This window comes from Coregonus lavaretus (genome assembly GCF_964263955.1).
Source record: "Coregonus lavaretus genome assembly, chromosome: 39".
Classification (NCBI taxonomy): Eukaryota; Metazoa; Chordata; class Actinopteri; order Salmoniformes; family Salmonidae; genus Coregonus; species Coregonus lavaretus.
In genome coordinates, this window is record NC_140026.1 from 23,496,433 (window position 1) to 23,509,716 (window position 13,284).

General features: G+C 42.6%; 1 protein-coding gene across 1 annotated transcript in view; it reads left to right on the top strand.

Annotated features, from left to right (window-relative positions):
* The window catches only part of LOC311112951 (EH domain-binding protein 1-like), a 63,216-nt gene extending 52,107 nt beyond the window's left edge, over positions 1–11,109 (top strand). Inside the window, exons 9-19 of the mRNA XM_084156088.1 lie at positions 2,318–2,408; positions 2,650–2,816; positions 2,966–3,014; positions 3,894–4,415; positions 4,516–4,567; positions 6,522–6,568; positions 6,716–6,827; positions 7,134–7,233; positions 7,346–7,419; positions 8,330–8,444; positions 9,209–11,109. Of these exons, the coding sequence (XP_084012214.1) occupies positions 2,318–2,408; positions 2,650–2,816; positions 2,966–3,014; positions 3,894–4,415; positions 4,516–4,567; positions 6,522–6,568; positions 6,716–6,827; positions 7,134–7,233; positions 7,346–7,419; positions 8,330–8,444; positions 9,209–9,305 (1,426 nt within the window). The 3' untranslated portion in view covers positions 9,306–11,109. The remainder of the gene's footprint in view (positions 1–2,317; positions 2,409–2,649; positions 2,817–2,965; positions 3,015–3,893; positions 4,416–4,515; positions 4,568–6,521; positions 6,569–6,715; positions 6,828–7,133; positions 7,234–7,345; positions 7,420–8,329; positions 8,445–9,208) is intronic.
* Positions 11,110–13,284: the final 2,175 nt, after the last annotated feature.

Sequence of the window (13,284 nt, forward strand, 5' to 3'; positions counted from 1 at the left end):
ATGCATCTTTTAACACAGGCTTAACACCTAACAAACACTTTGTACTTAAACACGTTTAACATTAAGCCAGGCCCTGTTGCCTCATATCCCAGCGATAATGCCTTGCAGGAAAACACTTCAATTTGCTCCACTTGCCAATGCCTCAACCATTGGCTCAACATACCCCAAGGCAAACATTTTGCCTATATTTGAGCACAAAACTTAAAGGATGCACTTTAATGATAGGTTAAGGACCGCATGTTGAAGCTTATAGAGACCTCAACTGATGTATAGAACAATCTTAAAATTAAAATTATCTACTTTGGTTTAGATACAAGCAACATGAAACCTCGAACGCAATAAATTAATTTGTCTTAGTGAGAATCCGTTTTTTGGACTTAACTTGCTTAGCCCTTTCCCATGTGGTTTCTTCCTTCACATACAGTTGAAGTCGGAAGTTTACATGCACTTAGGTTGGGGTCATTAAAACTCGTTTTTCAACCACTCCACAAATTTCTTGTTAACAAACTATCGTTTTGGCAAGTTGGCTAGGACATCTACTATGTGCATGACACAAGTTTTCCAACAATTGTTTACAGACAATTTATTTCACTTATAATTCACTGTATCACAATTCCAGTGTGTCAGAAGTTTACATACACTAAGTTGACTGTGCCTTTAAACAGCATGGACAATTCCAGAAAATGATGTCATGGCTTTAGAAGCTTCTGATAGGCTAACTGACATCATTTGAGTCAATTGGAGGTGTACCTGTGGATGTATTTCAAGGCCTGCCTTCAAACTCAGTGCCTCTTTGCTTGACAACATGGGAAAATCTAAAAAATCAGCCAAGACCTCAGAAAAAACAGTCTGGTTCATCCTTGGGAGCAATTTCCAAACGCCTGAAGGTTCCATGTTAATCTGTACAAACAATAGTACGCAAGTATAAACACCATGGGACCACGCAGCCGTCATACTGCTCAGGAAGGAGACGCGTTCTGTCTCCTAGAGATGAACGTACTTTGGTGCGAAAAGTGCAAATCAATCCCAGAACAACAGCAAAGGACCTTTTGAAGATGCTGGAGGAAACAGGTACAAAAGTATCTATATCCACAGTAAAACGAGTCCTATATCAACATAACCTGAAAGGCCGCTCAGCAAGGAAGAAGCCACTGCTCCAAAACCGCCATAAAAAAGCCAGACTACGGTTTGCAACTGCACATGGGGACAAAGATCATACTTTTTGGAGAAATGTCCTCTGGTCTGATGAAACAAAAGTAGAACTGTTTGGCCATAATGACCATTGTTATGTTTGGAGGAAAAAGGGGGTTACTTGCAAGCCGAAGAACACCATTCCAACCGTGAAGCACGGGGGTGGCAGCATCATGCTGTGGGGGTGCTTTGCTGCAGGAGGGACTGGTGCACTTCACAAAATAGATGGCATCATGAGGAAGGAAAATTGTGGATATATTGAAGCAACATCTCAAGACATCAGTCAGGAAGTTAAATCTTGGTCGCAAATGGGTCTTCCAAATGGACAATGACCCCAAGCATACTTTCAAAGTTGTGGCAAAATGGCTTAAGGACAACAAAGTCAAGGTATTGGAGGCCATCACAAAGCCCTGACCTCAAACCTATAGAAGATCTGTGGGCAGAACTGAGAAGGCGTGTGCAAGCAAGGAGGCCTACAAACCTGACTCAGTTACACCAGCTCTGTCAGGAGGAATGGGTCAAAATTCACCCAACTTATTGTGGGAAGCTTGTGGAAGGCTACCCGAAACGTTTGACCAAAGTTAAACAATTTAAAGGCAATGCTACCAAATACTAATATAGTGTATGTAAACTTCTGACCCACTGGGAATGTGATGAAATAAATAAAAGCTTAAATAAATCATTCTCTCTACTATTATTCTGACATTTCACATTCTTAAAATAAAGTGGTGATCCTAACTGACCTAAAACAGGGAATTTTTACTAGGATTAAATGTCAGGAATTGTGAAAAACTGAGTTTAAATGTATTTGGCAAAGGTGTATGTAAACTTCCGACTTCAACTGTACATGACCTCTTCCTAAATATTTGGTCAAATGATTAGAAACCAGGGTGAGTCAACTTACCCCTTTAGCTCAACTTACCACACCCTCCCCTGGTTGTTGATAATTCTACTACTACTACTACACTTGTATGAAAATTAACTGATTGAGAAAATGCCATATATTTAATCCATTACCATTGTTTTAAATGTGTTGCTAATAAACTGTTTGAACAAAAAATCCAGAGTATAACATTCAGTTGCTGTGTAGTCAGGTCATATTAAATCCCTGTCTTTATCTTTTTAGTCAGCAGGAGGCAGCAGAGGAGCCAACAACGCCTAAACGCAGACCTGCAAACTCTCAGGAAATGGGTCAAGACAGTGCTGCTTCTCCAGAAGTACGCTATTTATAGTCTTATCAGTTGACCAATCCTTCAACATCCATTTTGTGTCATCATTGACTTATGAAATGTTGACTCCTAACCACCATCATAACTGTCAATTTTGTAACGACAAAACAACACTTGTTTTTAGGTTATCACTGTGTGAAACCTGGTCATTTCTATACCATAAAATGAAGTGCCACTTCGATTTAACTCTGAATTGACCAATTATATCTGATGCCATTTGTTGTTTTAGGGCCTCATGGCCAGTCCTGGCCTGGTCACTTCCAGCCAGTCACTACTGGAGTGGTGTCAGGAGGCCACCAAAGAACACAAGGGGGTCAAGATCACTAACTTCAGCACATCCTGGAGGAACGGCCTGGCCTTCTGTGCCCTTCTACACCACTTCCACCCGGACAGGATGTAGGTACCCTCTGTGGAGCACTTAGACAAAAACATGAGCAGGCATTATGTTATGGTTTCTTTAACCTTTGAAAATGACATCATCATAATTTTTGTGTTAACTTGTTTCCTGTTCTTGTGTATCGATTTTCTCTCTCTTCGCTGCTTAGAAACTTTGAGATGCTGGACCCTTATGACATCAAGCGCAACAACAAGAAGGTGATTTCCCTCATGTTTTTTCGTCATGTGATAATCAGTCAGAGTATAATGTGCTAACCCATCATTTGCTACCCCTTTAATTTTATCATGAAGTGTTTAGCACCTGAACATTTTACCAGTGGTGGAAAAAGTACCCAATTGTCATACTTGAGTAAAAATAAAGATACTTTAATAGAAAATGACTCAAGTAAAAGGGAAAGTCACCCAGTAAAATAGTACTTGAGTAAAAGTATTTGGTTTTAAATATACAGTACTTACATTTTTGAGTGCATTTACTGTAGGGGCGAGTCGGATAAGTTGAGCCATTTTTTACATTCAGCATCACTCCGTCAAGGGAAATATAGTATTATTTCTAACAAAGATATTTACATGTATTTCAGGATATTGTGTATTCCTGGAAATAATCAGAATTCACGTATACATGACAGTTTAAGTCTCAAAAGTAAAAGTATAAATAATTTCTTATATTAAGCAAACCAGACGGCATGATTTTTTTGTTTTATTATTTTATATAGCCAGGGGCACACTCCAACACTCAGACATAATTTACAAACGAAGCATATGTGTTTAGTGAGTCCGCCAGATCAGAGGCAGTAGGGATGACCAGGGATGTTCTCTTGATAAGTGTGTGAATTGGTAAATGTTTCTGTCCTGCTAAGCTAAATGTAACGAGTACTTTTGGGTGTCAGAGAAAATGTATGGAGTAAAATGTACATTATTTTCTTTAGGAATGTAGTGGAGAAAAAGTTAAAGTTGTCAAAAATATAAATAGTAAAGTACAGATACCCCCCAAAAAGTACTTAAGTAGTACCTTAAAGTATTTTTACTTAAGTACTACTGCAATTTACCCATCCACCCCATCTCCTCTTTAACCCCCAGGCTTTCGACGGCTTTGCTGCGCTGGGCATCTCTCGGCTGATGGAGCCCTCAGACATGGTCCTCCTGGCCGTGCCTGACCGCCTCATCGTCATGACCTACCTCAACCAGATCCGCACCTACTTCTTGGGCCAGGAGCTGAGTGTGCTGCACATCGAGGCGGACAGCAGCGAGTCCAGCTACGGTGTGGCCGGGGAGAGCAGGGAGGGCCCCGACCCGGAGGCCGCTGCACGCTACTGTCAACGGATCCAAGATGAGGCCCTCACAATGGAGACCAATGGGGGCGCTGCGGAGAAGGAGGCCTATAGTGACACTAAGGGGGGCACCAATGGGGATGTGGTCCCGCCCCCTAGAACCAAGCGGCCGCAGGCTGCAGGGGCAGCAGGAGGGGCCCAGGCCCCCGTCGCACCCCCCAGGACACACTTCTTATCTGCCAAGTCTGGGTTCTCCCACCTAAAAGATGCAGATCTGGTTAAGAAGCGGCGGTCGCAACGCAGGTCAATAGACGAGGCCGACTCAACCGAGGTAAGCGGCCTATGATCTTTCTCTCTCTCTCTCTCTCTCTCCACTTTCTGCTATCTCTCGTTCTCCATCTCTGTGAGTGATTCCTTTGTTGTATTTACAGGTTGCTACAGGTCAGGAAGAGGATGGAGCTGCCCGAAGGAAATCAGAAACCGGTACATACAGTCGTGGTCAAAAGTTTTGAGAATGACACAAATACTAATTTTCACAAAGTCTGCTGCCTCAGTTTTGATGATGGCAATTTGCATATACTCCAGAATGTCATGAAGAGTGATCAGATTAATTGCAATTAATTGCAAAGTCCCTCTTTGCCATGAAAATGAACTTAATCCCCCAAAAAACATTTCCACTGCATTTCAGCCCTGCCACAAAAGGACCAGCTGCCATTATGTCAGTGATTCTCTCATTAACACAGGTGAGAGTGTTGACGAGGACAAAGCTGGAGATCACTCTCTCATGCTGATTGAGTTAGAATAACAGACTGGAAGCTTTAAAAGGAGGGTGGTGCTTGAAATCATTGTTCTTCCACTGTTAACCATGGTTACCTGCAAGGAAACACGTGCCGTCATCATTGCTTTGCACAAAAAGGGATTCACAGGCAAGGATATTGCTGCTAGTAAGATTGCACCTAAATCAACCATTTATCGGATCATCAAGAACTTCAAGGAGAGAGGTTCAATTGTTGTGAAGAATGCATCAGGGCGCCCAAGAAAGTCCAGCAAGCGCCAGGACCGTCTCCTAAAGTTGATTCAGCTGCGGGATCAGGGCACCACCAGTGCAGAGCTTGCTCAGGAATGGCAGCAGGCAGGTGTGAGTGAATCTGCACGCACAGTGAGGCGAAGATTTTTGGAGGATGGCCTGGTGTCAAGAAGGGCAGCAAAGAAGCCACTTCTCTCCAGGAAAAACAGACTGATATTCTGCAAAAGGTACAGGGATTGGACTGCTGAGGACTGGGGTAAAGTCATTTTCTCTGATGAATCGCCTTTCCGATTGTTTGGGGCATCCGGAAAACACCTTGTCCGGAGAAGACAAGGTGAGCGCTACCATCAGTCCTGTATCATGCCAACAGTAAAGCATCCTGAGACCATTCATGTGTGGGGTTGCTTCTCAGCCAAGGGAGTGGGCTTAGTCACAATTTTGCCTAAGAACACAGCCATGAATAAAGAATGGTACCAACACATCCTCCGAGAGCAACTTCTCCCAACCATCCAAGAACAGTTTGGTGACGACCAATGGCCTTTTCCAGCATGATGGAGCACCTTGCCATAAGGCAAAAGTGATAACTAAGTGGCTTGGGGAACAAAACATCGAAATTTTGGGTCCATGGCCAGGAAACTCCCCAGACCTTAATCCCATTGAGAACTTGTGGTCGATCCTCAAGAGGCAGGTGGACAAACAAAAACCCACAAATTCTGACAAACTCCAAGCATTGATTATGCAAGAATGGGCTGCCATCAGTCAGGATGTGGCCCAGAAGTTAATTGACAGCATGCCAGGGCGGATTGCAGAGGTCTTGAAAAAGAAGGGTCAACACTGAAAATATTGACTCTTTGCATAAACTTAATGTAATTGTCAATAAAAGCCTTTGACACTTATGGAATGCTTGTAATTATACTTCAGTATACCATAGTAACATCTGACAAAAATATCTCATAACACTGAAACAGCAAACTTTGTGAAGACCAATACTTGTGTCATTCTCAAAACTTTTGACCACGATGTACAGTATATTGATTTTGTATGATGTGATCGGAGTTTACCCCCACACTGACTTACTGAGTCTCCAGTTTCCCAGGAACTTTGATTGCACAACACCCATCAGAGGTGCAGTGGATAGGAGAGCAAGAGAGTACAGACACAAGTCATCACAGTTTTCTTTGCTGTACTTGACTCATCCATCCCCTGAGCATTGGCTTCACTCACTCTAATTACTTTGATGGTTTCCTGTCGTTAGGATCAGTCCTTGGCCTATCAAATTATGCTAATTGCCTCTTGTCATCGCAGTTTAGTTTGCCACTTTAATGCTCGTCCAGCAATTGCTCAGTGGAGCTACTGCATTATGTTCCTATGCATTTCTTTACGTAGTGTTTGTGTGTATTTTTCATATAGAAGGGGAAGCTGGTGAAGAAGGACGATCGGCTGAGGAGGAGTGCCAGGTCTGTCACGTTCACAAATCCCTGCCTGCCGCTGTCATAAACACTTTCGTGCATCAAGGAAATACCAATGTTCTGTATATGAAAGAAGTATCATTCTGTGTGTGTGTGTGCGTGTGCGTGTGTGTGTGTGTGTGTGTGTGCGTCCAGGACGCCAGCCAGTATGCACTGAGCGAAATGAAGGCCCTAGAGGCAGAACAGAAGCACATTGACAGCAGGGCAGACATCGTGGAAAGGAGACTACGGCGACTGATGGAGTCAGGTGTGGTCCTCTGTAGCTCAGCTGGTAGAGCACGGTGCTTGTAACGCCAAGATAGTGGGTTTGATCCCCGGGATCACCCATACACAAAAAGAAACAAAAAAAAGAAATGTATGCACGCATGACTGTTAGTCGCTTTGGATAAAAGCGTCTGCTAAATGGCATATTATCATTATAGGTGAGGGGGGGATGGAGGGAGGAGGGGGATGAAGAAAGAGAAAGAAATATACCCTTGAAGTATATATAAGGCTTTCAGTATTTTCAAAGCTTCTCTTTATAATGATGCCCTCTCTGTCTCCATACATGTAGGTAGTGACAAGATGCAGGAGGAGAAGCTGATTCAGGAGTGGTTCACTCTTGTCAACAAGAAGAACGCCCTCATCAGGAGACAAGACCAACTACAGCTACTGTAAGATCCACCATCCCCACTGTGTTCTCTACCGTTACCTAGTGCTTTAAACAATGCTGACATATTATATATACATTACATTGATCTAACCAAAAGTAATTCTGCTCCACAGACAAGAAGAGCAGAACCTGGAAACAAGGTTTGAGATGCTGAACCGAGAACTGAGAGACATGATGGCTACTGAAGGTAAAACTACAGTACCAATATACGGAACTACAAGATCCATGATTCAACTCTTTTCTGCAGTACAGCTCACTACTGTGGTCAGTTATGGTCATAGTGACATCCAAAACATACAATAGCAAAAATCTGTCTTAAAGCTAGAATCCTTAATTGAAACAATAACAACGTTTATTTTCCCCGCCCGTTTCGCTAAAAAGCTAAGGGATGGGGCTGGATAAACGTAACCACTCTCAAATTCATAGACAGAGCTATTTATGCAATGACTGACCATCCATGATATCAAATGTATAGTTTTAACCATGTTTTAGGTTTTACAGCGTTTGTTTACATTTATGTTGTTTACAAACATTGGAGTAAAACAAGCTTATGGGGTACGACCGTTGAGCTAAGCTCACGAGGCATTTATAAGTTATATTCTTCAAGAATCAATGGGTATATATCATTAATTTATAAGTCCAAAAATGGATGTAGCAACTAAGAATTCTAGCTTTAAGTCTGCAAAGGAAATCTAAAGTGTGTTGTTGCATATGGCACTAAGCTTTGGGTGTGATTGACTCACGCTAGTTCTGCCAACTGTGCCAAGTGGTATCTGCCCACTAGTTGGTTTGAGGAAGTGATCCTTTCTTTAATGTCATTATTTATCTGAATCCTTTATTAACTTCCAGTTTCATCATTAGGTTATAGATCTTTAAAGAGAAGGGGATTTTTGTTTCACACGAAATTAGAATATTATTAGAACAAGGGGAAAAAAATTAAAAAGACCATTGCAAGAAAAAGGTGGTCATGGAACTCAAGTGCACATTGGCAAAGCAACAACTGTCTTCTCTACTCTGTATCACCCTCAATCCCGTATCACTCTTTCCCTATCTTCCGCTCCCTCTCTCCCTCCCACTCCCTTTTTTCTGTCCTCCAGAGTGGCAGAAGACAGCTGCTCATAAGCACAGGGAGCAGCTGCTACTGCAGGAGCTGGTGTCTCTGGTCAACCTGAGGGACGAGCTGGTCCACGACATGGACGCCAAGGAGAGAGGGTGAGACAGCCATGTCTGCATATCAGGGTTCCGCAACTGGTGACCAGTTGACCGAATTTAGCCTGCGGGTTGTTTTATTTGGCCCCTCAAGTTTTCTGAGCAAAAAAACCCAAAAACATTTATTTATTTATTTTCATTGTTGGACATAAAAGATTGTAAAAACACCAGGAAATCAGCTGCAAGTTATTTTAATTTTGGAAATCTGTTCCCAAGTATTTCCACTCATAATAGAGAGACACGTGATCATATACAAATGTAAGCAAGGTTTGAAATTATTATGTTTTAGTCAAATATTATATCTGTTTGGGCTTCTTGCGGGTTAATTTGCAGTCTACAAATTATTTGTAATCATGTTCTGGCCCAACCATCTGCTCAAGACAAAAATCGTCCCGCAGCTGAATCTAATTGATGATCCCTGCCCAAATAATGCACTACTTTTGACTAGAGCCCAAATGGCCCCTGGTCAAAAGTAGTGTACTATATAGGGAATAGGGTGCCATTTGGGACGCATCCCATGGCCCAGCTGAGTCATACATGCTGAACAGACACAGCAAACACTTTACACGCTCTGTTACACATAAACCATGGGTGTAATCATCTGTTAATATATGGTTTGACAGGATGCTAAGGGGTGAATGAGATATCAGGTGTCTTTGTGAGTTTTGTCTTCCACTGCCACACAGTTGAACCTAAGTCTGAGAGAGGGACTATTTGCTATGAGGCTACTGTTCTAGCAGGTCTCTCTCCCTGTTCTCTGCGCCTAGGGCTCTGGAGGAGGACGAGAGGCTGGAGAGAGGCCTGGAGCAGAGGCGCAAGAAGTACAGCAAGAAGAGCAAGCAGGAGAAGTGTGTGCTGCAGTGAGGCCTGGCGTCGGACACACCTGAACCAGGCAGCCCAGTGGAAGGTCACCTGGGTGCACTTTGGGATTGATGATGTATGTGTGTGGTTCATGACATCCACACTGCATGGAAGAGACTGAGAACTGTGTTAAGTGACTGCACTAAGAGGACGTAAAACGATGTTCGCCCCACCCCTTTCTCCATGATATGATTGAGCCTCAATCCAACCTATGACTGGTTATCATCAGTCACTTTGCTCTTCAGATTGTGTTTTGATTGGATTGAAGTGTTTTTCTTGTCGCATATGTTTCTATATGGATGCATAGTGTTTGTGTACCTGTGTTTGTGCGTGTGAATGTGTGCGTTGATGCGTGTCATTGTGTGTGCAATCTATGACTGTATGGCTTTATTTTGTGTATTAACTTAAGGTCACAAAGACATATCCCTAACTAACTTATCACCAGATAGTTGCCTTACTGTAGAATCTGTTACAGTAGTGTATTGTATAATGGGTTACTTATAAAAGGTATTTTCCACTGAATGGCATATTATGGACGGGACAGGGCTCCAGTCACTATGTATACCAAAGACCTACTTTAGGCCCATGCAGCAGGTAGATTGATTCACCCGTCTTCACCTACAGTTACATGAAACTGACAGGAGCAGTCTGATTTATTGCCAATTACAATGGAGAGATGGGAAGTTTAGTACTCAACTTGTGCCAAACAAATAATGCCAAAAGGATCTTTCTTATTTCTTGCAGTATGTTGTCTGATTGTTTATCGCTGTGGATGTTGAGGAAAGAAGAAAACTGACATTGTTGACAAGGTCTTGGGATTGAAGATGTTAAATGTTTACTTGCAGTGCTCCAACACTCAACCAGAGTGGGAGATTTAGGAGGGAAGGGAGAAGGACGGGAGTCTACTATACGGTAGCTAGTACCGTATACTACAGCTCGGTGTCTGAAAGAACAAAACCGGAAGTATGAACTTTGTTCCCAGTTCGCATATGTTTATGCAGTGAGTTTGAGTTTAGTTACTGTTTGTGACATTAGTCTTGCAATGTCTTGTTTTCCATTGATTGGGTTTTGTTGTTTTATGAGTTAAATTAATTGATGTAGAAGCTGTGGAGTCTGAAAATGATACATTTCAAGATTATCTAAAATACTAGAGAACAGCAATATTCAAACAGAAAACATCAGGCAAATGCATGTTTTGTAGTATTTCCATCTTTACCTCACCACTATCAATTACTATAGTCTTATGCACATGGTTATTACAGAAGATGTAATGTGCAAAAGTGTATGCAGTTAACAAATAACCCTCATAAGCTAACAAGGTCTAAAAAATACACTTTACTTTTGCAAAAAGATATTCTAAGATTAAAACTCCAGCACTTCATTACTGCAGTATTACTATTATTGGCCAAGACTGGACCAGAGGTTGATATTCGCTTGACCTCTGCTGCGCTACACTCTGGGTTACGATAAGTTCTCATGAGTGCAGGCGTTTCTATTTCAGTGGAAGGAACTACATAACAGAGTAAAAACGAGATTCTGTCCTGAGTAATTTGGGGTGCCATTTGACTGAGTGAAGGTTTGTTTTAGACATTGAAGTGTTTGAACTTGTGTTTCAGTCTGTGCCCCCTCTGCCCTACTGTCATTAGTTACTGTGGTAATGATTACCATCCCCTGCCCTGTGTGAGTTTGAGAAATTTGCTTTTAGTTTTCTGAAATAGCTTTTTGGGGATGTTTTTTTTGTTTTCATGTTACGTACATTTGCACTATTTGTAAAGTTTGGAGAATAAAAGCTATTTTGGATCACTCTAAGAAACCACAATGCGTCTATTTAATGTTAGTTTTTATATGGAAATCATTAATGAATCCTTACACTTATCTACCTTACAGGTAGATACATGTACTACATAGCGAAAAGTATGTGAACATCTCATTCCAAAATGATGGGCATTAATATGGAGTTGGTTCCCCCTTTGCTCCTATAACAGCCTCCACTTTTCTGGGAAGGCTTTCCACTAGATGTTGGAACATTGCTGCGGGGACTTGCTTCCATTTAGTTGGGCGATTAGGCCTGACTCGCAGTTGGTGTTCCAATTCATCCCAAAGGTGTTCGATGGGGTTGTCAGGGCTCTGTGCAGGCCAGTCAAGTTCTTCCACACCGATCTCGACAAACCATTTCTGTACGGACCTCGCTTTGTGCATGGGGGCATTGTCATGCTGAAACAGGAAAGGGCCTTCCACAAACTGTTGCCACAAAGTCGGAAGCACAGAATAGTCTAGAATGCCATTGTATGCTGTAGCGTTAAGATTTCCCTGCACTGGAACTAAGGGGTCTAGCCCGAACCATGAAAAACAGCCCCAGACCGTTATTCCTCCTCCAAACATTCGGGCAGGTAGCGTTCTCCTGGCATCCGCCAAACCCAGATTTGTCAGTCACGCTGCCAGATGGTGAAGCGTGATTCATCACTCCAGAGAATGCGTTTCCACTGCTCCAGAGTCCAATGGCGGCGAGCTTTACACCACTCCAGCCAACGCTTGGCACTGCGCATGGTGATCTTAGGCTTGTGTGCGGCTATTCAGCCATGGAAACCCATTTCATGAAGCTCCCGACGAACATTTATTGTGCTGACGTTGCTTCCAGAGTCAGTTTGGAACTCGGTAGGGAGTGTTGCAACCGAGGACAGATTATTTTTACGTGCTGCGTGCTTCAGAACTCGGCGGTCCCGTTCTGTGAGCTTGTGTGGCCTACCACTTCGCGGCTGAGCCGTTGTTGCTCCTAGACGTTTCCACTTCACAATAACAGCACTTACAGTTGACCAGGGAGCTCAAGCAGGGACATTTGACGAACTGACTTGTTGGAAAGGTGGCATCCCATGACGGTGCCATGTTGAAAGTCACTGAGCTCTTCAGTAAGGCCATTCTACTGCCAATGTTTGTCTATGGAGATTGCATGGCTGTGTGTTCGATTTTATATACCTGTCAGCAACGGATGTGGCTGAAATAGCCAAATCCACTAATTTGAAGGGGTGTCCACATACTTTTGGTCATGTAGTGTAGCTTTAGCCGTTAGTGAGTATAGGCATACACCGTCTACTTAGTATTATCACAGCCAATGCCAGTGTCAGTGAACCAATGTGTGGATGCTATTTCCATTCAGGTTGTTTTTACTAATTAATTTCCATTCCACTGAGTTGGTCTTCATTGGTAGTCTCACTAACAGACCTAGCATTGCCTATGGGCATCATGAGGATTTAGTTAGTCCAGTGCACAGAGCTGTAGGCCTAGAACTCTAGGGGAACAACAATACAAAACTGTGTTAATCTGAAGTATCCCATTAAAGGAATGTTGATTAAGTTGGGTGTTGGATCATGTTGTAATGTGTTTTCCTGTTAGATAAAGGAAAAGAGATTGAATCTCGGGAACAAAGCAGGACTGCCCACTCCTGATGCAAGAACTTGTAACCCCGGGTAACCCCTTATTGTCTTGGGTCAAAGATTTATGTAAGTTACTGACCAAGGTGTACCTTTCTGTCTACCACTCTGACCTCACAAGCAAACAAAGACTCAACAAGCTCTAGAGAACCTTTTGTATTTCATTTGTTTATTAAGATTTTGGTGTGATGGAGGCCACTGGTACGGCATTTGAAACTAAAAAAGAGTGAGGGAGTATAAGTGAGAAAAGTTATCTTGTTCCTATAAACAATTAATCGTTTGTTCATTTTGATTACTCATTCAGGAAGCAGGCTCCAACCGCACAAATGGAGTGTGTCTAGCTACACAGTGTTCCTCACAAACGTTCCCCATAGCCACAAAGCTTTGTCAACATAAGAAACATTAGTTATATTACCCCATGTACCAGAAACCGGGACCCTATCCTCCCTGCTTCTGTGTATATGGGATTTGAGGAATAACGCAACTAGCCCACAAAGTTCTGAGAACCATATGTTTCTTAGAGCTTGGTGAGAGCGTGGTTGTCCTATGGTTAT